This window comes from Primulina huaijiensis, chromosome 8 (assembly GCF_012295235.1).
Source record: "Primulina huaijiensis isolate GDHJ02 chromosome 8, ASM1229523v2, whole genome shotgun sequence".
Classification (NCBI taxonomy): domain Eukaryota; kingdom Viridiplantae; phylum Streptophyta; class Magnoliopsida; order Lamiales; family Gesneriaceae; genus Primulina; species Primulina huaijiensis.
Window position 1 is genome coordinate 13160256 of NC_133313.1, and position 23720 is coordinate 13183975.

The 23720-nt window shown below is 37.7% G+C and overlaps 2 protein-coding genes across 2 annotated transcripts; one reads left to right on the forward strand and one right to left on the reverse strand.

The window, feature by feature from the left end:
- Nucleotides 1–636: 636 nt before the first annotated feature.
- Nucleotides 637–1200, reverse strand: LOC140982075 (uncharacterized). The gene has a single exon (XM_073448489.1). The coding sequence runs from the start codon at nt 1198–1200 to the stop codon at nt 637–639; it is 564 nt and encodes a 187-aa protein (XP_073304590.1).
- Nucleotides 1201–12114: 10914 nt separating this feature from the next.
- On the forward strand, nt 12115–12483 carry LOC140982076 (uncharacterized). Its single transcript, XM_073448490.1, has one exon. It carries the CDS (start codon nt 12115–12117, stop codon nt 12481–12483), a length of 369 nt encoding a protein of 122 aa, XP_073304591.1.
- The last annotated feature ends 11237 nt before the right edge of the window (nt 12484–23720 follow it).

Sequence of the window (23720 nt, forward strand, 5' to 3'; positions counted from 1 at the left end):
GATTAGGTTATGGTTTGGGTGTATGGTTTAATTAAAATATTAATTGCTAATGGGCCCTAGATAAAAATAATTAGGAGGAGTAGGAGTTTAGGCCAAAAATATTTTAAAATAGATCCATAAGCCCATTAACACACTCGTAAAATAATTCGTTTAGGTACTTTTTTGAAAATGATGTCCGAACCCTAAAAAATTCCCCCGACTCGCTAAGATTTGCGTACCGGTTTAAAATATGACCTGGCAAGTAAAAATACCCCCACCAAGGCCCATTTTCGAAAATCTCGCTTAATTACACCATATATTAAATAATTAAATATAATAATTTAATAAAAATATTTTTCATTATTATCCCCGATCTCCGTTCTTTGTTCGAGCGTGAAAAACTACTAAAAGTCCTCATGCATGAAACTTTAGTAAACCATGCAATAAAACACATATCTATGAAATAATCATGCATTAAAATAATTAAAAACATATTTTAGTAAAACCATAGATTGCATGCAGTAAGGTTACGTAGCTCGAATTTTCTAGACCATATAATTATTCTCCTCTTATATAGAATTTCGTACTCAAAATTTAGAACGTACTGAATAACTCTGGGTAGTGATTCCTCATCTCGGTCTCGGTCTTGCAAGCAGCCTACTCCTCGGAATGATTCAGCCACTTGACCTTGACCATCTGGACCACCTTGTTCCGGAGCCTCCTCTCCTGTCTATCCAATATCTTAGTGGGTCTCTCTTTGAAAGATAGGTTCAGCGTTAGCTGCAGTGGATCATAATTTAGTACATGCGAAGGGTTAGACATGTAATTCCGCAGCATCGAGAAGTGGAACACATTATGAACTTCCGCTAGATTCGGCGGTAATGCAATTCTATAAACTAGTGTCCCAACTTTCTCTAAGATCTCAAATGGTCCTTTGAATCTAAGACTGAGTTTGCCCTTCTTTCCGAATCTCATCACACACTTCATCGGTGCGACCTTCACGAATATATGATCGCCCACTAAAAACTCTAGATCCATGCGTCTCTGATCTGAATAACTCTTCTGTCGGCTCTGAGCGATCTTCATCCTTCCCCGAATCCTGACCACTAACTCTGCAGTCTGTCTGACAATGTCTGGCCCCAACTCTGCTCTCTCTCCTACCTCATCCCAATACACTGGTGACCTAAACTTCCTCCTGTAAAGTGCCTCATATGGGGCCATACCAATAGATGTCTGGTAACTGTTGTTGTACGTGAACTCCACGAGAGGTAACTTCGGCTCCCAGCTGCCCTGGAAGTCGATCATGCAAGCTATGAGTAGGTCCTCCAAAATCTGAATCACCCTCTCAGACTGACCCTCGGACTGCGGATGAAAATCTGTACTGAATAGCAACATGGAACCCAATGCCTGATGTAGACTCTTCCTGAATGTAGACGTGAACCTCGGATCCCAATCTGACACAATGGACACTAGAATCCCATGCAGTCTGACTATCTCTCTGATATACAGCTCTGTGTACTGAGTCATGGTGAAAGTCTTCTTGATCGGTAGAAAGTGTGCTGACTTAATGAGCCAATCAAATTTCATCCAAATTGTATTATATCCTCCAGTTGTCCTCGGTAGCCCTGTCACGAAATCCATGATAATGTTCTCCCATTTTCACTTGGGAATATGGAGTTCTCTCAGCTTCCCTGCAAGTTTCTAATGCTCGGCCTTAACCTGCTAACACTTCAAACACTCAGACACGAAACGCAAGATATCTCACTTCATGCCCAGCCACCAATAAGGAGTCTTCATATCCTTATACATCTTCGTACTCCCTTGATGAATTGCGTACGGGTGCTGTGGGCCTCCCTCATGATATCTGCTCTCAGGGAATCACCGTTAGGAACCCACAGTTGGTCACGATATCTGACTATGATGTCCTCAACATGGTTATACGGTTTTCTTGAATCTTGACCAAAATTTTACAAGAGTCATTCAAAGTATGATAACTGGAAGTGCTGGAGGATCTCGTGAGCCAAAATTATTACCAACCCAGGTAGCCATATATTGAATACTAATGAATTGATTCTAAAGTACTTATATAAATGCATAGTATTAAATTATTTTTTTTCCTAGATGGTAGCTATCATGACAGATATTATGCAGCAACAGATAAATACTCCACAAAATGCACATGAAAGTCGAAGATCTCCATAAATGTCAGAGTCGGACAGTGATTAGAATAACTTTGAAAAACATGTTTATTTTATCCATTGAATTTGAATTATTTTGGGTTATTTTATACTAAAAATGGAGTATTATTGATATTTTGTGTGGATAACAGTGCTTTATTAATTATTGATAGCATTTATTTTGTGGATTGAAATATTAAATATGAAGTTTTTTTATTGTTTATTTGATGAATATTTATTTATCTATTTTATTGTTGATAAATTGTTTCGAAATAATGTATATTTATTTTAAATAAAATACATTAAAATAGTAAATTATTGCTAAATTTGATTTAGGAGCAATTCCAAATAATTTTATTAAAATCATTTTGAATTATTGGCTCAAACATTGCTTCTATAGCTTTTGTTTTACAAGAATTTGAAACAACTCTTAAATTCACTGGTTGAAAACGGTCCTGAATTGCTCCAAATTTATCGTCACATGATTGGTCTGGAAGTGTTTTTAAATTATTAATTTCAAGAATGAATGTAAATCGTTTTAATATTCTAGGCTTGAGGAACGGTTCCAAGAAGTTCCTACATCCAGTATTTTTTCAAAAGTGGTTTACAACTGTTCCTAAATTCATAGATTTAGAAATGGTTGAAAACTACTCTCGTATCGACAACGTATAGGAACGGAGGAAAACCATTCTTATTGCTAACTGTTTCCAAAGCGGTTTGACACCGGTCCTATATTTCTTGCTCCTATATCGATAACATATAGGAGTGATTGTTAAAGTTGTGATATGCACGACGTGTATGATTGGTGTCAAACCGCTCTTCAGTTTCTACCATCAATAGCGGTTGCAAAGCACTCTTATATTGATGGCGTGTAGGATCGGTGAATGACCGTTCTTATATCTCACTCTTTTTAGAACGCTTTGAAGCTGCTCCTAAATCACAGCCACGGGAGCGGTCCAAAACAGTTGTAATATTTACAATATGTACAATTGGTTTCAAATCGTGCTTTAATTGCCAACATCAATAACGGTTTCAAATCGCTCTTATATCCATGGCATGTAAGAGCGGTGTAAGACTGTTCTTACACTTCACGCCTTTTAGAACACATTGAAACTGTTCCTAAATACACAACTACAAAAACGGCTCGAAACTGTTATAAATACGCATGACGGGTACGAGCATTATCAAACCGCACCTAAAATGAACAATAGAAGCGGTTCTTCAACTTGTACCACCGGTTGAAAAAACCGCTTCTATAAGATATAAGGGCATCAACAAGAGGAGCGATTTTGCAACCGGTGGTAAAAGTGTTAAAGCGGTTAAAAATCGCTCTTAAAATTGAAAAAAATCGCTTCTGTAAGAGTGTTTTTTTGTAGTGTGTATACAACCTCAGGTCCTTAGACTCATCCCTCAGTCTCCACTTCTGTAACTGCTCGTCAGAAGTCTGCCCTACTCGAATCCTGTCTCTTAGTGTCGGCTGTATTGTCAGGGTAGAAAGACTAGATGCATCGCCCTTGGCATATACTGCAAGCTCAAACCTCTGAATCTCTGCAGGCAACGGTCTCTGTATTGACAACTTAGCAATCAATGTATGCTTCCTACTCAGGGCATCTACGACCACATTAGTCTTACCCGGATGGTAGCTAATGTCGCAATTATAATCCTTCACTAACTCCAACCATGTCCACTGTCACATGTTCAGCTCTTTCTGCGTGAAGAAGTACTTCAGACTCTGGTGGTCGATGAAAATCTTGCACTTCTCTCCATACATATAGTGCCTCCAAATCTTCAGGACGAACACTACTGTCGCTAGCTCGAGGACATAAGTCGGTGATAAGTGCAATTTATTGTACTTTTATTACTTGTTTTTAACTTAGAATTTTGTGATTCTTGAGTAGGTTTTATGTGATTTGTTGTTGTTTTTGTTGTTGTAGTTTTGAAGTTTAGAATAAGAGTTTGGAGTAGTAAAATGTTGAATTGGAAAGTGCAGAAGATAAAAATTTCAGAAGCTCCAGCGCACCCGCGCTAACACATGCACCGCACCCGCGGTAATTGAAAATCGAATTTCAGAAGTTCTGCCGAAGCTGTACCGCACCCGCGGTCTTTGTTCTACCGCACCAGCGGTCAATGAAGTTCGAAAATGAAAGTTTTCCCCGAAATAGCACCGCACCCGCGGTGCCATCTTTACCGCACCCGCGGTGGTTGACAGACAAAGTCCGGAAATTCTGAAATTTGGTGTGCTGCGCATGGGAGTTGATGACTTTTGTGTTTTGCATGCAAAGACTTGTCTAGGACTATAAAAGGCTTCTATTATTCACTATCTAGGTCATGGGGGAGCAAAGGAAGGAGTGGAGGCTGCTGAAAAAGGATTGAAGATCAAAGTCATCAAGTTCTTGAGAAATCTTTTGCACAAATCCGGGGAGGGAAACTGCACTTCAAACTCTTGTTCCAAGTTCTTCTTTTTTTATTTTTCATTTGATATTTCTTGTTTTGTAACTATGTTTTGTTGTTTTGATTGTGTTATTATGAACTAAGCTTTATTTCTAGAGGAATGATGGAACAAAACTAGAAACCATGTGTTGGAATCTATGACATAAGTTATTTAAGTTTTTCATCTTGTTCATTTGTAGTATTCCAATCTTAATGCTTTCAATTTATTGGCCATAAGTTGAATGATTTATATGTTTACAATTTATCACTCGGAAGAGGAAATTATAAACAAGAAAAGGAACAAATACATCATTAGTATTTATAGAGTTCGGGAGGCCTATAATGCTATTGAAGCCTATAGAGAATCTAGTGCTTGAAATGTTATTTATTTATAGATTGTTGATAGAAATGTCACAATTCATTTTTAGATAACCAATATATACTTATTACTTGGAAAAGGGAGTAGATAAAATTAGGATTCTTGGCTAATGAGTAAGAAGAATTTAGAATTTTTATAACATAGCTAATAGGAATTACACATGGTGGATAGTTGCGTGAAATCAAACCTCTAGATCTTTTATTCCATTGTTATTTGCTATAAACAGTTTGGTGTTATATTTTACTTAAATCCATTTTCAATTTAGTTATTCTTGCAAACAAATCTTTTAAGTGATTTTTCTAAATAAAATTGAGATTATTTTAATTACAAGCATTAATATACATTTAAATACATACTCCTCGTGGGATCGACACTTGTACTCGAAAATACATTTTATTATAACTTGACGTCGTGCACTTGCGAGCAATTAAGAAAACACGCAACAAGTTTTTGGCGCCGTTGACGGAGAATATTTATTTTAAATTTATATTAATATTGTTACCAATTAATCTTGATTTTAATTTAGAACTGTTTTTATTGTATTACATTAAATATTGATTTGTTTCTTATCTTTGTTTGACAGTGCATGTTAAGATCACAAAATCTTGACTAGCTTATCTTTGATCCTGAGATAGAAAGAACCGCAAGAAGATTAAGAAAGGCAAGAAGTGAAGAGATTGAAGCAATGGCTGACAATAGAGATAATGAAAATCCACCCCCTGCAATACCCATCAGAGATCATTTTAAGCCGGTATTAAATACTCATTATTCAGGAATAGCAAGAGGGACTATTAATGCAAACAACTTTGAACTCAAGCCCGCATTAATAAATATGGTTCAACAAAACCAGTTTGGGGGAGCAGCTACTGCAGATCCTCATCTACATCTCAGAACATTCCTTGAAATCACTGACACGGTAAAAATAAATGGTGTTTCTGATGATATAATTCGATTGCGTTTGTTTCCTTTTTCTCTTAGGGATCAAGCAAGAGGATGGCTCCAATCGCTTCCTTTGGGGAGTATCACTACATTGCAAGAGTTAGCAACCAAGTTCCTTGCTAAATATTTTCCACCTGCGAAGTCTGCACAGTTGAAAATTGAGATAAATACTTTTAGGCAGACTGACTTTGAGCAATTATATGAGGCATGGGAACGGTATAAGGAGTTGTTGAGGAGGTGTCCAAACCATGGTTTTGAAGATTGGGTACAGATTGAATTGTTTTATAATGGTTTGAATGGACAAACAAGAGGCACTGTGGATGCAGCAGCGGGTGGCACGATATTTGCTAAATCACCTGATCAAGCATATGATTTGCTTGAACTAATGACCATTAACAGTTATCAGTGGCCGTCTGAGAGGTCAGGAGTAAAGAAGCAAGCTGGAATTTATGCCATAGATCCTATTACATCACTCACCGCACAAGTTTCAGCTTTAACAACTTAAATTACAGCTATGAATAAGGCTAGTACATCAGAGGTTGAAAATGCATTGGTTGTTACTGAAGAACCATATATTCCTAATGAGGCTCATTATATCAACAATAGGAATTTTTGTGGCTACGGAGGATATCGAGGTAACCCTCCCCCTAATACATATCATCTAGGTTTGAGAAATCATGAGAATTTCTCATATGAAAACAACAAAAATGTGTTGAATCCTCCACCGGGGTTCAATACACAAAAAGGGGAAGGAAAGCCGTCTTTTGAAGATCTAGTTGGGACGTTTGTGGCAGAGTCTGGAAAAAGAATGGCTAAAACCGAATCTCGTCTTGATAACATGGAGACACACATGAGTAATATGGGTGCCACGATGAAATCTTTAGAAACACAGATTGGGCAACTAGCCATTGCTTTAAAGGATCAGAATAGAGGACAGTTTACAAGCAATACAGAGGTGAATCCTATGGAACAATGCAAAGCTGTCACACTCAGGAGTGGAAAGGAAATTGGTATCCCAAAACCTGTTGAAGAGGGTGTAGAGATTCTAGTCGAGAAAGATGATGGACATGGTGTGAGTGTGGACAAAGAGAAAGTAGAGCAACCAAGAAAAGTGATGGAACAGCAACCTTTACCGAAGGTGAATCTTCCATATCCTAAGAGGTTCAAGAAGAAAGGATTAGATGATTAGTTTGCAAAGTTTTTGGAAATATTCAAGAAAATACACATTAACATCCAATTTGCGGATGCATTGGAGCAAATGCCCAATTATGCTAAGTTCATCAAGGATGTGATGTCCAACAAGAGGAAACTTCAAGAATTTAGAGCTGTTTTTATTGTATTACATTAAATGTTGATTTGTTTCTTATCTTTGTTTGACAGTGCATGCGAAGATCACATAATCTTGACTTGCTTATCTTTGATCCTGAGATAGAAAGAACCGCAAAAAGATTAAAAAGGCAAGAAGAGAAGAGATTCAAGCAATGGCTGACAATAGAGATAATGAAAATCCACCCCCTGCAATACCCATCAGAGATCATTTTAAGCCGGTATTAAATACTCATTATTCAGAAATAGCAAGAGGGACTATTAATGCAAACAACTTTGAGCTCAAGCCCGTATTAATAAACATGGTTCAACAAAACCACTTTGGGGGAGCAGCTACTGCAGATCCTCATCTACATCTCAGAACATTCCTTGAAATCACTGACACGGTAAAAATAAATGGTGTTTCTGATGATATAATTCGATTGCTTTTGTTTCCTTTTTCTCTTAGGGACCAAGCAAGAGGATGGCTCCAATCGCTTCCTTTGGGGAGTATCACTACATGTCAAGAGTTAGCAACCAAGTTCCTTGCTAAATATTTTCCACCTGCGAAGTCTGCACAGTTGAAAACTGAGATAAGTACTTTTAGGCAGACTGACTTTGAGCAATTATATGAGGCATGGGAACGGTATAAGGATTTGTTGAGGAGGTGTCCAAACCATGGTTTTGAAGATTGGGTACAGATTGAATTGTTTTATAATGGTTTGAATGGACAAACAAGAGGCACTGTGGATGGAGCAGCGGGTGGCACGATATTTGTTAAATCACCTGATCAAGCATATGATTTGCTTGAACAAATGACCATTAACAGTTATTAGTGGCCGTCTGAGAGGTCAGGAGTAAAGAAGCAAGCTGGAATTTATGCCATAGATCCTATTACATCGTTTCAGCTTTAACAACTCAAATTGCAGCTATGAATAAGGCTAGTACATCAGAGGTTGAAAATGCATTGGTTGTTACTGAATAACCATATATTCCTGATGAGGCTCATTATATCAACAATAGGAATTTTGGTGGCTACGGAGGATATCGAGGTAACCCTCCCCCTAATACATTTCATCCAGGTTTGAGAAATCACGAGAATTTCTCATTTGCAAACAACAAAAATGTGTTGAATCCTCCACCGGGGTTCAATACACAAAAAGGGGAAGGAAAGCCGTCTTTTGAAGATCTAGTTGGGACGTTTGTGGCAGAGTCTGGAAAAAGAATGGCTAAAACCGAATCTCGTCTTGATAACATGGAGACACACATGAGTAATATGAGTGCCACGATGAAATCTTTAGAAACACAGATTGGGCAACTAGCCATTGCTTTAAAGGATCAGAATAGAAGACAGTTTCCAAGCAATACAGAGGTGAATCCTAAGGAACAATGCAAAGCTGTCACACTCAGGAGTGGCAAGGAAATTGGTATCCCAAAACCTGTTGAAGAGGGTGTAGAGATTCTAGTCGAGGAAGATGATGGACAGGGTGTGAGTGTGAACAAAGAGAAAGTAGAGGAACCTAAGAAAGAGATGGAACAACAACCTTTACCGAAGGTGAATCTTCTATATCCTAAGAGGTTCAAGAAGAAATGATTAGATGATCAGTTTGCAAAGTTTTTGGAAATATTCAAGAAAATACACATTAACATCCCATTTGCGGATGCATTGGAGCAAATGCCCAATTATGCTAAGTTCATCAAGGATGTGATGTCCAACAAGAGGAAACTTAAAGAATTTGAGACTGTAAATCTAACCGAAGAGTGCAGTGCCATACTCCAGAAGAAACTACCACAGAAACTCAAAGATCCAGGGAGTTTTACTATTCCTTGTGTTATTGGTGGTTCTAGAATAAATAGGGCCTTATGTGATTTAGGTGCCAGTATTAATTTGATGCCTTTTTCTATTTACAGGACTTTGGAGCTTGGTGAGGTGAAGCCTAGCACTATTACTCTGCAGCTGGCGGACAGATCACTTACATATCCTCGAGGCATAGTGGAGGATGTGCTGGTAAAGGTAGACAAATTCATATTTCCTGCTAATTTTGTCATTCTAGATATGGAGGAAGACCAGGAGACGCCACTTATCTTTGGAAGGCCGTTCTTGGCCACTGGAAAAGCTTTGATTGATGTGCACAAGGGCGAGCTCACATTGAGAGTAGGTGGAGAGGAAGTCATGTTCAACATCTACAACACCATCAGAGGACAAAATGAGGTAAGTACTTGTAATAGTATTGATATAATTGATTCATGTGTATCTCATATTGGTGCAGGTAGGATGACAAAAGATTCCTTGGAGAGATGCTTATTGGAATCAGCTTCTATTGTGGATGAAGAGGATTGGGATGTGCGAGAGGAATTACTTGCTCTCAATATGCTACCTAAAGAAAAGATAGATGCACATCATGAAGAGGTACTTGAAGACGCAAGTAAAGAGGTACCAAAAGCATCCCCTGAATTGATGGATTTACCGAGTCATTTGTGCTATGCATTCCTAGACGAGAGTTCGTCATATCCGGTAATTATATCATCTGCTCTTACTTGTGATGAGAAAGATAGGTTGTTGAGGGTGTTGCGAGAATTTAAATATGCTTTGAGATGGACAATTGCTGATGTTGATCATCAGAGGAGGCTTAATCCAGCCATGAAAGAAGTTGTGAGAGCTGAGGTATTAAAATTGTTAAATGCTGGTGTTATTTACGCTATATCTGACAGTTCTTGGGTTTCACCAGTACAAGTAGTGCCTAAGAAGGGTGGTATAACCGTGGTGAGAAATGAGAATAATGAATTGATTTCAACTCGTCCAGTGACTGGTTGGCGAGTGTGTATAGACTACAGGAAATTGAATGATGCGACTAGGAAAGATCATTTCCCCCTCCCTTTTATTGACCAGATGCTTGATAGAGTAGGTGGTTATCATTATTATTGCTTTCTAGATGGTTATTCAGGTTGCAATCACATTGTCATAGCACCGGAGGATCAAGAGAAGACTACCTTCACTTGCCCCTATGGTACATTTGCTTTCAGAAGAATGCCATTTGGTCTTTGCAATGCACCTGCTACTTTTCAGAGGTGGATGATGGCCATATTTTCTGACATGGTCGAGGAAATAATGGAGGTTTTTATGGATGACATATCTGTTTTTGGTTCATCATTTGATAACTGTTTGCAAAATCTAACGCTTGTTTTGCAGAGATGTCGAGAGAAGAATTTAGTGCTGAATTGGGAAAAATGTCACTTCATTGTTCCAGAAGGTATTGTGCTTGGGCATAAGATTTCGGCTAGAGGGATGGAAGTGGATAAAGCCAAAGTTGTGGCAATTGAAAACCTCCCACCGCCAAAGAATGTGAAAGGGATAAGAAGTTTCTTAGGACATGCTGGGTTCTATCGTCGTTATATTAAAGATTTCTCTAAAATTACTAGACCTTTATGTAATTTGTTAGAGAAACATTCTACATTTATTTTCGACGATGATTGTTTGCAGGCATTTAACAGGATCAAGAAAGCACTGATTTCTGCACCGATCGTGATAGTGCCTGATTGGAAGGAGCCCTTTGAGCTCATGTGCGATGCTAGTGACTATGCTGTGGGAGCAGCATTGGGACAAAGGCGAGACAAGATGTTCAAGGCTATCAACTATGCAAGTCGTACACTTAATGCAGTCCAACAAAACTATACAACTACTGAGAAAGAGATGCTAGCAGTGGTGTTTGCATTCGACAAGTTCAGAACATATCTCATTGGTACCAAGGTAACTGTTTTCACTGACCATGCAGCTATTCGTTACTTGTTTGCCAAAAAGGATGCCAAGCCCAGGTTGATACGATGGATACTCCTACTTCAAGAATTTGACTTTGAAGTCAAAGATAAGAAAGGCTGTGAGAACCAGGTGGCAGATCACTTGTCACGCCTGGAGCTGGAAGAAAAGACCGAAGGTGGAGTTATCAATGAGTCGTTCCCAGACGAACAACTCTTCAAGGTAAATGTTACACATCCTTGGTTTGCAGATATAGCTAATTTTCTTGCTGCAGGAGAATTACCAACAGATTTAACTTATCACCAAAAGAAAAAATTTTTTCATGATGTCAAGTTTTATCTGTGGGATGACCCTTTCTTGTTCAAGAGATGCGCTGATCAGATAATTAGACGATGTGTAGCAGAGGAGGAAGCAGGGATGATTCTAGAGCAGTGTCATTCTTCACCACATGGTGGACACTTTGGAGCATCTAGAACAACAGCTAAGGTATTACAGCCAGGTTTCTATTGCCTAATTTGTTTAAGGACAGTTATACTTTAGTAAAGTCTTGTGATAGATGCCAAAGAGTTGGCAATATTTCTAGACGCCATGAGTTACCACTAACAAATATTTTGGAAGTGGAACTTTTTGATGTCTGGGGTATTGACTTTATGGGTCCATTCCCATCCTCTTTTGGTCAATCTTACATTTTACTTGCTGTTGATTATGTTTGTAAATGGATGGAAGCAATTGCCACCAGTACTAATGATGCTCGAGTTGTTGTTAAGTTTGTCCACAGGAACATCTTTACAAGATTTGGAACACCGAGAGCCATAATCAGTGATGAAGGTACGCATTTCTGTAACAAAATTTTTAACTTACTTTTGGCCAAACATGATGTGAAGCACAAGTTGACACTGGCATACCACCCACAAGCTAATGGGCAAGCAGAAATATCCAACCGGGAGATCAAGCAGATCTTAGAAAAAACTGTGAAGACAAACCGGAAGGATTGGGCAATCAAGCTAGATGATGCGGTATGGGCGTTCAGGACTGCATATAAGACACCTATCGGAATGTCACCTTATAGGTTGGTCTTTAGGAAAGCTTGCCATTTACCTTTAGAACTGGAGCACAAAGCATTTTGAGCTGTGAAAAAGTTGAATTTTGATATGGGAGCATCTGGCGAGCAACGACTGTTGCAATTGAATGAAATGGAGGAATTCCGAAATGATGCATACGAGAATGCTAAGATATACAAAGAAAGGACCAAGAAATGGCACGACAAGCATATTCTTCGAAGAGATTTCAAGCAAGGACAACAAGTATTATTATTCAATTCTCGTTTGAAGTTGTTCCCTTGTAAGCTAAAGTCGCGTTGGTCAGGGCCATTTGTTGTAGAAACAGTATATCCTCATGGAGCTATCGAGTTAAAATGCAACGATGGAAGAACCTTCAAGGTGAATGGACAGCGGATTAAGCCTTACTATGGGACTGAAGTAAGGAACATTGACATCATTTGGTTGAGCAAACCACCGTGAACAAAACTGGTATAGTCGGGCTGACGACGTTAAACCAATCGCTAATTGGGAGGCAACCCAAATTTTATTTTTTATTTCATTGCATTTTGTTTTCGGTTTTGTTTTTTTTCTTGTATTATTATTTTAGGTTGTTTTTTTTTGAATTATTGTGTGCTTGTTTTTTTTCCCAAATCTTAATGATTCCCAATTGTTTTCTTTTCAGAAAAAAAAGAAGAAAAGAAACTTTCCCGAAGCTGTACCGCACGCGCGGTAAAACTGGAGCGCACCCGCGGTTGAAATGTATACAAAATATTAAAACTTCCCGAAGCTGTAGCGCACCCACGGTATATTCTTGAGCGCACCCGCGGTCGTGGTTTTTAAAATCAAAATGGGGCAGAAATGACGAATAAACGAAGAACCCTTCTCAAATTTATCTCCTCCACTTCGAAATTCCTCCACTCAATATACATTCCTCCACTCAAAATACACTCCACACTTACATAACTTCAAAAACTCCACTAAAATTTCCATCTACATTTCATACAATCAACACCAAACCCAGGGTTTGAAAGGGGCTCGAAAATTTCATCAATATTTGATTAGAGCTTCGATTTTGTTCTTCCAAGAAACATTTCTACACACAAGGTGAGCAAATCCATAGTACATTTGTTGAGATTCAAAATTATTGGTGTTATTTACTATGGAATAGAAAAAAAATTGACATTTATTGGAGTACATTCTTGATATTGTGGATTATATTGGTGTGTATATTGTTGAGGTGGTGTTATTGTGGTTAACAAGTTTGGGAGAGTGCAAAATCATCTAGTTTTGTGAATTATAGTGAAGAGAAAGTTGGTGTTTTGAAGGTGTTTGATAAAATGCCTCCAAGAAAGAAACAAGCAAAGGGTGCATCATCATCTGCAAATTATGATGCAAACAAGTTTTGGAACGAGATAGCGGAGGAAAACTATGGAAAAATTTTGAACAAAAGCATTATAAAAGAAAGAGGATTTGATCTGAGTTTTCCCCGATCCGAAATTGGAATAATGCTTACAGCTCGACATTGGGAGGAGTTTGGCAGGCAGCCACAAGATGCTGTCATTTCGTTGGTGAGAGAATTTTATGCTAACCTCAAGGTTAGGCATGAACAATTGAAGGTGTTGGTGAGAGGAAAAATGGTAGCCTTTGATGCACATACGATCAATATGTTATATGGTATCCCTCCAGTTATGCGTGATGAGTATGAAGAATACCGGGCTGAGCAAGTTGATTATAATATTATACTTCAAACAATATGCATAGAGGGAGCGGAGTGGAGAATGAGGGAAGATGTGCATGTTAGCCTAGCAAAGTGTGATCTGAAAAGTGTTGCCAAAGATTGGTATTCATTTATTTCTGCTAGGACCACTGTCATCAAGGAGAGGGCTATCCTTACTTTTTGCATCATGACGGGATGGACAATTGATTTAGGTCAATTGCTACAAAGTTCGATGCTTGATTATGCAAATGGTAACTCTCCTAGTGGACTCCTCCACCCTTCTCTTATCACTGCATTATGCCGGAATGCGGGAGTGACTTGGGATGTGAATGAAGAATTGTTAAAGCCGAAAAATGTCATTGTGGTAATTCAACCACATAGGGCAGTGAGAGGAGAACAAGCTGAGGCACGTCGAGCTGAAAGGGAATTCAACAGAAGAGCTGCACAAAGACGTGCCCATGCTCAAGCTCAAGATCCACAACCACCACCACAACCGCAACCAAGAAATATGAGAGATAGGTCGACCCATTTAGAAGAGGAAATGCGAAATCAACGTCAAGACATGGATGCGTTTCGGTTTTGGACCGATACATTTATGGACTATATGATGGATTTTCCGTCTGTCTTGGCCCAGCAATTTCCAGCAGCTTCAACCTCTGGTAATCCATTCCCACCTCCTCCACAATTGCCACCCATATATCAACCGCCGGAGTTCCAACACCCACAAGATGACCCAGATGATGAGGATGGCAATGACTACTGACGGTCGTTGCCCGAGGTATGTGTATTCCTCTATTTTTCATGTTTATTTACATCGAGGACGATGCACATGTTTTAGTTTGGGGGAGTTGTTATTTTATTTTGTGTGTTTATTTATCTATTTAGTTTTATTTGAGTTCTTTGCTTGTGTGTTTGTAGTGTTTTAGTCATGAAATATTTTTTTATGGCCAATGATGAGAAAAGAAAAAAATTTTGTGTTAAGAAGAAAAGTCATGCATTACATTCATTTTAATCGATCAATTTGAAAATTTTAGAGAACAATCATGAGATTTGGTAAATTTGAGACTTATAATTTCTATACAACTCTGTGATTTTCATTTGACATTGAAATAAATTTTTTTTTTTAAAACACATATATGATTGAGGCAATCTTTGATTTTATTTGGGCCTATTTATATTGTTCATAAATATTCAGTTGAAGCCCTCTTGAGCCTATATGAGAAAAGAATCGTGTTCTTGAAATTTCTTGGAAGCCAAGCACTTTTCTTTTGAATATATATGTATTTGGTTGATGCATTGAGACACCACTTTTCACAATGATTAGATTCTACTTTGTGTTGGTGAATTGAGATTTTGTCTAGAACTATCCAAACAACACTCGAGGCGAAATACGGACAAACTATGATTTAGGAATGATTTAGGTGATTTTTGTTTCTATTTAGCCTTTCAAGCTACCAAATAAAATTAATTTATCATTTGTCACCTCTTTGTAGCCTATATGAATTCGAATGGCACACGTAAATATGTGTAAAATACCCCCATTCGATATCTTTTCAAATATCCCACATTTACTACCCGTTGAATATCTTAAACATAAATTTCCTACCTTCTCAAGGGAGTAAGAATTTAAAGGAAATTATCCTACAAAAGAAAAGAAAAATGAATAATTTTTTTTCGAAGAAGTTGGAGAAAAATAGGAAAAAAAGAGATGAAATGAATAAAAAAAAATGGAGATGAAAGAAAAAAAATGGAGTTTGCAAAAGAGATAAAATTCAACTTACTCCCTTATTTGAATTCCTAATATTCATTTGTAGCCATGAGCCAAGGCCTAACATTACAAGCATTGCAAATCCTATTGACCAAGTCATAGTTGTCCACTATACTAGTGGAGAATGATTGGGAGGATCTAGCCTATGGACAATCGATAAACACTTCCATTGAGTATGAATCTTGATCAATTTTACACACACCTCATTGCATCAAATATTTATTGGGTATTCCTTTCTTGAATGAATATGGCTTTGAACTCAATCTTTACCAGAAAAGACCTCTTGATTTGTGTTTGTTAAAAAAAAAAAATTGAAATCGATTGAGAATGTTTTGAAACATGAGTTGAAGAGATTAGAAGTTAAGAAAATTAACCGATTGCATGATTTTATCCGGATGAAAAATTGGTTGGATTGATTTTGTAAGGCCCAAGATTTTGATTCTGTTAAGCTGAGATTATTGATTTTGAATTGATGTGATTATAGACGGATCAGTCCAAGACTGGATTGGGCCCAGCATATGAATACACAATTGTTGAACAAAACTATCGGCGCCCGAGCGGTAGTTTTTGACCGCCCGAGCGCCATGGTTCGGCAAGTATATGGTTCGGGCAGAAGATGTGGCGCCCGAGCGGTAATTTATCACCGCCCGAGCGCAAGTGTTCAATAGGATTATGTGTCGGGCAGAAGGTGCGGCGCCCGAGCGGTAGATTTTGACCGCCCGAGCGCCATGGTGCGGCAAGTATATGGTTCGGGCAGCAGATGTGGCGCCCGAGCGGTAAGTTATAACCGCCCGAGCGCCACCTAAGTTGGTGAAATTGTGCCACGTTTCAATCGCATGCAAGTTGATGTATATATATATATATATAGGAATGAAAGGAAAGAAACGAGAAGGAATCGAGGAAGGATTGAAGAAAATCCTGACGCCTTTATATTTCGATCAGTCCGTATGATTTTGAATCCGACTTCAGCACCGTGTTCTAATCGACGCAGGCTACAACTGGACGTAAGTTTTGATACGTTTGGATATGATTGAAATTATGATATTGTCAGAATTGACTAAGACTCATATATGGTGTTTCTGATACAGTAGACATCGTATAATTGAAGTCAGATCGAAAAACGGACTGTGTCTGTAATTGTTATGATTTTCAGAACTGTTAGGATAGAGATTGTACAGAATTGAGAGTATGATCTATTATTGTTGAGAGTATGAATTATACCGATATTGAGCATGAGTTCTGGTAGTATATCTGTGATGTTGAGATTGACGGGGTTATCGAGACTGTTTTGTTATGCCGTCAAAACATACGTAAATTGATATTGATCAGATTCGGTATTGATTGAGATTGTATCGTTATATTGTTGACATTGACAGATTATATTGTGATTTGAGTATTGATCAGAACAGGTCGTAAGTTGAGTTATACATTGATATTGTGCATATAGATATTGTCATTGCCAGATTGGGTATGGACAGATTGGAGTGCGAGACTTCGTCTTCGTCAGATCGAGAAGATAAATGTATAAATCAATGTGAATCGGGAGATCGACTTAAGTCAGATTGAACTTGAGTTTCCCTAAATCACATACTTGTATGTTATCGCTTTTCATACATTTATATCGTTTGAATGAATATGCTTTGTGTATTGATTTATAGAAAAGCATAGAGTAGTAGATAGCTATTGAGTGGGAGTCACTGACAGAAGGGACAGATTAGGACAGAGTTGTTAATGGCCCATTGCACATTGTCAGAGTTCGAGTTTAGGTAGATATACCTAGTCTTTGGCAGAACAGCCAAGACACCGGACGTTTGGTCATATCGATGTGCTTAGAAGAAGAGCGACTTCTATTGTAGAATATCGATATAGAGAGGACCAAAGTCCGTAAATAAGAACGTACCGCCACCACGATCGGGAAAGTAGGTGGGGGATTGTTGCGTTCTTATTCAGATCGGGATCCCTAGATTAGAAATGAGTCGAGTTTGAGTCTGAGAGTCACAGAGTGTGATTCCTTATTTGATATTGAATTATGTTCCTGATTTTGGTACTTGTTTAGATTATTGATTCATGTTTTGAATGAGATACATGTATGTATATCTGATGCATGCTTTTATATTGTTTATATGATTGCATGTATACTTAGTTTATACTGGGAATTTAATTCTTACCGGAGTTACCCGGCTGTTGTCTTGTTTGTATGTGTGCATGACAACAGGTGGGACAGGATCAGGGTCATGAAAAGGACGAGTCAGGACTAGTAGCGTGGAGATCCGGGCTCAGAAAAAGATTAGGATTCAGCACTGATATGTCGTTGAACCTAGTAAATGTATTTAGTACAGGACTTGTACTTTTAGATTTATATGTACATTACGTTTCCGCATTGCATTTTACAAAAAAAAAATTTATGTCCCACATTACTTAATTGTGAATTTGATATTAATAACGATTAAGGAAATGAATTAGCGTTCGGGTCCCCACAGATTTGACTTGTGAATGCATGAAGAGTTTGTTAATTTATCTTGAGGCCAAGTTCTTTAAAATATTTCATGATTTGTTTGTTCGTGTTGTTTTGTTTTGCTCGGGACTAGCAAAATATTAAGTTTGGGAGAGTTTGATAAGTGCAATTTATTGTACTTTTATTACTTGTTTTTAACTTAGAATTTTGTGATTCTTGAGCAGGTTTTATGTGATTTGTTGTTGTTTTTGTTGTTGTAGTTTGGAAGTTTAGAATAAGAGTTTGGAGTAGTAAAATGTTGAATTGGAAAGTGCAAAAGATAAAAATTTCAGAAGCTCCAGCGCACCCGCGCTAACACAGGCACCGCACCCGCGGTAATTGAAAATCGAATTTCAGAAGTTCTGCCGAAGCTGTACCGCACCCGCGGTCCTTGTTCTACCGCACCCGCGGTCACTGAAGTTCGAAAATGAAAGTTTTCCCCGAAATAGCAGCGCACCCGCGGTGCCATCTTTACCGCACCCGCGGTCGTTGACAGACAAAGTCCGGAAATTCTGAAATTTGGTGTGCTGCGCATGGGAGTTGATGACTTTTGTGTTTTGCGTGCAAAGACTTGTCTAGGACTATAAAAGGCTTCTATTATTCACTATCTAGGTCATTGGGGAGCCAAGGAAGGAGTGGAGGCTGCTGAAAAAGGATTGAAGATCAAGTTCATCAAGTTCTTGAGAAATCTTTTGCACAAATCCGGGGACGGAAACTGCACTTCAAACTCTTGTTCTAAGTTCTTCTTTCTTTTATTTTTCATTTGATATTTCTTGTTTTGTAACTATGTTTTGTTGTTTTGATTGTGTTATTATGAACTAAGTTTTATTTCTAGAGGAATGATGGAACAAAACTAGAAACCATGTGTTGGAATCTATGACATAAGTTATTTAAGTTTTTCATCTTGTTCATTTGTATTATTCCAATCTTAATGCTTTCAATTTATTGGCCATAAGTTGAATGATTTATATGTTTACAATTTATCACTCGGAAGAGGAAATTATAAACAAGAAAAGGAACAAATACATCATTAGTATTTATAGAGTTCGGGAGGCCTATAATGCTATTGAAGCCTATAGAGAATCTAGTGCTTGAAATGTTATTTATTTATAGATTGTTGATGGGAATGTCACAATTCATTTTTAGATAACCAATATATACTTATTACTTGGAAAAGGGAGTAGATAATATTAGGATTCTTGGCTAATGAGTAAGAAGAATTTAGAATTTTTATAACATAGCTAATAGGAATTACACATGGTGGATAGTTGCGTGAAATCAAACCTCTAGATCTTTTATTCCATTGTTATTTGCTATAAAAAGTTTGGTGTTATATTTTACTTAAATCCATTTTCAATTTAGTTATTCTTGCAAACAAATCTTTTAAGTGATTTTTCTAAATAAAATTGAGATTATTTTAATTACAAGCATTAATATACATTTAAATAAATACTCCTCGAGGGATCGACACTTGTACTCGAAAATACATTTTATTATAACTTGACGTCGTGCACTTGCGAGCAATTAAGAAAACACGCAACAGTCGGATAATTCTTCTCATTGATCTTCAACTGTCTGGACACGTAGGCTATAACTCTATCATGTTGCATCAGAACTGCGCCCAAACCGAGTTTCGAAGCATCCGTGAAAAACAAAAACTCTCCTTGCCCTGATGGCAACGCTAGAACTGGCGCTGAAGTCAGTGCCCGCTCCATCCTGTCAAAATTCTCGGGGCACTCAAATCTCCAAATGAATTTGGTATTCTTCTTCGTCAAGGCGTTCATGGGCATCACAATAGAATAAAATCCCTAAATAAACTTCTTGTAGTACCCAGCCAATCCCAAGAATCTGCGGATCTCTGTCACACTCTTAGGCATTGGCAAATCTCTGACTGCCTCGACCTTACTGGGATCAACCTCCACTCCATCTCGGGATCTGATGTGGCCCGAGAATGCCACTTTGTCTAGCCAGAACTCAAACTTACTGAACTTGGAATACAGTCGACAGTCTTGCAAAACCTGTAATGCTGTCCTCAAATGCTGTCTGTGCTCTTCTCTGCTCTTCGAATATATCAGGAAATCAACTATGAAAACTATGACAAACAGATCCAAATACGGCTGTAACACGCGATTAATGAGATCCATGAAGATTGCTGGCCCGTTCGTCAGCCCGAAGGGCATCACCATAAACCCATAGCTCCGATAACGCGTCTTGAAAGCCGTCTTATGCACATCAGATTCTCTCACCTTCAGTTGGTGGTATCCTGATCGGAAATCTATATTCGAAAATATTGATACTCCCTGAACCTGGTCAAATAGATCCTCAATCTTTGGCAGAGGATACTTGTTCTTGACTGTGACCCTGTTCAGTTCCCTGTAGTCAATGCAGAGCCGCATGCTGTCGTCTTTCTTCTTCACAAACAGTTCCGGCGCGTCCCATGGTGAAAAACTCTGGCAGATGAAACCCTTGTCTAGCAAGTCCTGTATCTGATTCTTCGCTCTTTCATCTCTACAGGTACTAGACGATAGGGTGCCTTAGATATTTGCAATGTACCTGATATCAGCTCGAAAGAAATATCAACCTCCTTATCTGGTGGAATTCTAGAGCCCAAAATAAGTACACGTAAAACCATGCAATTATTTAAATTTTTAATTATTTATTTAAGTTCAAAATGATTTTTAACGGTGCATGACTTATGATTTGCATTATTTTAAATTATTTATGTTTATTGATGCACATTAAATTTTTTTCTTGAGTTTCATGTTTCAGGCGAATATTCGATACGGGATCGGGAAAAGAGACTGGCGGCGATTTAGACAATTTACGAAAAATGTGGTATTTTATTTCAAGTCAATAAATTAGTATTTTAAATGATTTATGAAGTTTTAAGTATTTTATAGCTTAATTTAATTATTACGTGATTTTTAAGATTTTAAAGTTTCAAATTCATCACTTGAGTATTTTATTCTAAATTATGGGATTATTAGTAAAGTTAATAGTGGATTAGTATTCTTAATTAGTAAGTTAATTATTAATTAAACCTTTAATACCCCACTAACCCACTAACCCACCACCCCATTAACACACACACACACACGTTACACTCACACACACATGCACATATATACACACACACTTGGCCTTTGCACACACACACATCTCTTGCACCCTTTCATTTCTTTTTTGAGAGAATTTGGAGGGTTCTTAGGTTCTTTCTTCAGCAGCCCCATCTCCACCTTTCTCTTTCAAAATTTCAGCAACCACACGTTGATTTTAGTAGAAAAATCGTGCCTCAAGTCACCCGGATCGCTTCGCCCACCGCATCGCTTCGTTATTCGCCGTATCGTGAGTTTTAAAGATCAAAGGCATGTATATTCTTTTGTTTTCGCATCAATCTTGTCATAGTAAATATTTTGATGTATATTGTATGAAAAATATGTGTATGTTATGCAAAAGTTTGAGAAAAAATGTTTAAAATGATTTTGGATCAAAATTTTGAATCTCAAAAACCGAGTCTGCTGTCTTTTCGAATACTGTGAAAATTTGTTCGATTTTTTGGAAACGCTATCAACATATAAAACATAGTACTATTTGATACCTTCGATTTGACAGTAAATTCATAATTTTGGACATGAAACGAGAGAGTTATGATACTTGTCGTGGGACTGCTCAAGCTTTAAAAATTTCTATATCACAAAATCCGTCACCTTCTGTTATTTTAAATTCTGAGAATTACATATTTGTTTTCTAGAAATGCTTTCAACATATGATTTGTAGTACTCATTGTTATCTTCAATTTGACAGTAAATTCGTAATTTTTTGATAAGAAATGCGAGAGATATGATTTTTATCATAAACCCGCTCAAGCTGTGAAAATTTATGCATGTTCTTCATGTTTTCTCAAGTTTTAGTTGCATGCTTCGTTGAGATCTTCTGAATCTTTGCTGCTTTGGTTAGGGCAGCATGTCCATAGTGTTCCAACGAATCCCTCGACGTTTTTAAGTATGTTCGACGTGCAAAAAGAAAATATTTTATGTTTTTGAGGTATACTAAATGTCTTGTGACCAATTATGAACGGGTTTGGAAGTCGGTGAACGTGGCCGAGGACCTCTCCACCTCGGTAAAGTATGACCGGGATTGATCAAGATTGGAAAGCAATAAAGTATGATCAGGGACCAATCCACCTGGTAAATTATGATCGGAGATCTTATGTATGTGGTAGTGGATATCCCTGCCAGCCCAGTACTGTGGTTTAGTCTGATCAGGCGCATTTATGTATGGGTCACTTGCTTTGAAACATATCTCTACTCAAAATGATTATGTTTATGTATGTCCAAGTATGTACGATGCAAGTATGTTTATGTAAAGTTTTACGATATGATGACACGTCTACGTTTATGTAAGTACGTTCATGTTCAAGTATGTACGTCCTACTTTAAAATGCATGTGGTTTTATTATGTATTACTTGTTATTCTCAGTTTATTCATATTGAGTCTTTAGATTCACTAGACTTGATCGATGCAGGTGAGGACGAGTACGAGGAGACGAGAGGTGGGGATCAGTGAGTTGGCTCAGACTGCGCAAGGGCTAAACCCAAGGACCGCTTACGTTTTAAGAAATTTTTATGCACGTATCAAATACTCTGATTTTCACGGGATTAATTTACGATATTTAAACAAGTGCTTTTGCAAACTTTGATTGTAGTTGTTTTATTTCAAATATTTTGGACGAGCATATTATTTTTATCGCAATTTGTAAGTTTATTATGTATTTAAGAAAATTTTTATTTTTCCGCAAATTTTAAGTAGTTCAAAATACGGTACGCTACAGGAATGCCTGAAACATCGTCAGGGAAAACCCTGGGAAAATCCCTGACCACCTCGACATCCTTTAGCCTCTGGATGACTGGCTCGATCACTGTCACAATACTCGCCAAAAATTCCTGACAGCCTCTCCTCGCACAGATGCAAGAAATGATGTATGACATCTGCTGGTGTCTGGATGCCTAAAAAATAAATGGCTTATCGCTGGGCGGTCGGACAGATACCGACCTCCGTCAAAAATCTATAGCAGCTTTATTCGAAGAAAGCCAGTCCTTACCCAGAATAAATTCGAACTTTTGCAATGGTGGCACAATCAAATCTGTCTGCACCATATTTTTCTGTAACCGAAGCTCCAATCTCTTCACTATCTACGAAGTAAATATATGATCTCCGGACGGAATCGATACCCTGAATCCCAAATCCAATGCCTCTGGTATGAATCATAGTCTCTTGGCAAATGACTCAGATATAAATGAATGTGTAGCTCTGGAATCCAGCAGAGCATACGTGGCTACACATGAAATATATATATATCCTTGCTATGACAAATCATACCATCAAATCTGATTGTGTTGAAACTTAAGAAATTTTCTATCATTGATTAACAAAAAGTGTTCAAAAATCTCCAATTTAGTCTTATAAGTCCTTCGAAATTACAAAATATGCCCTTAGAAATTTTCGAAAATTGCAATTTCACCCTTAAAATTTCAAAATTTCTTCAATTTAGCCCATCATTTTTTTCGGAAATTGCATTCTAGCCCCCATAAAATTCGAATCTACTCAATTTAGGCACTAAAATTTCAGAAATTATTAATGTGATCCCAAAATTTAGAAAATTGCGAAACAACCCCTCAACTTTAGAATTTTTAATTAGGTCCCTGTAATTTCGGTTTTAGCATTTTGGTACTTAAAGC

Bases quoted from the DNA above. Each gene is read 5' to 3' on its own strand.
- LOC140982075 (XM_073448489.1), bottom strand. From the start codon at position 1,200: ATGGCCCCATATGAGGCACTTTACAGGAGGAAGTTTAGGTCACCAGTG.
- LOC140982076 (XM_073448490.1), top strand. From the start codon at position 12,115: ATGGGAGCATCTGGCGAGCAACGACTGTTGCAATTGAATGAAATGGAG.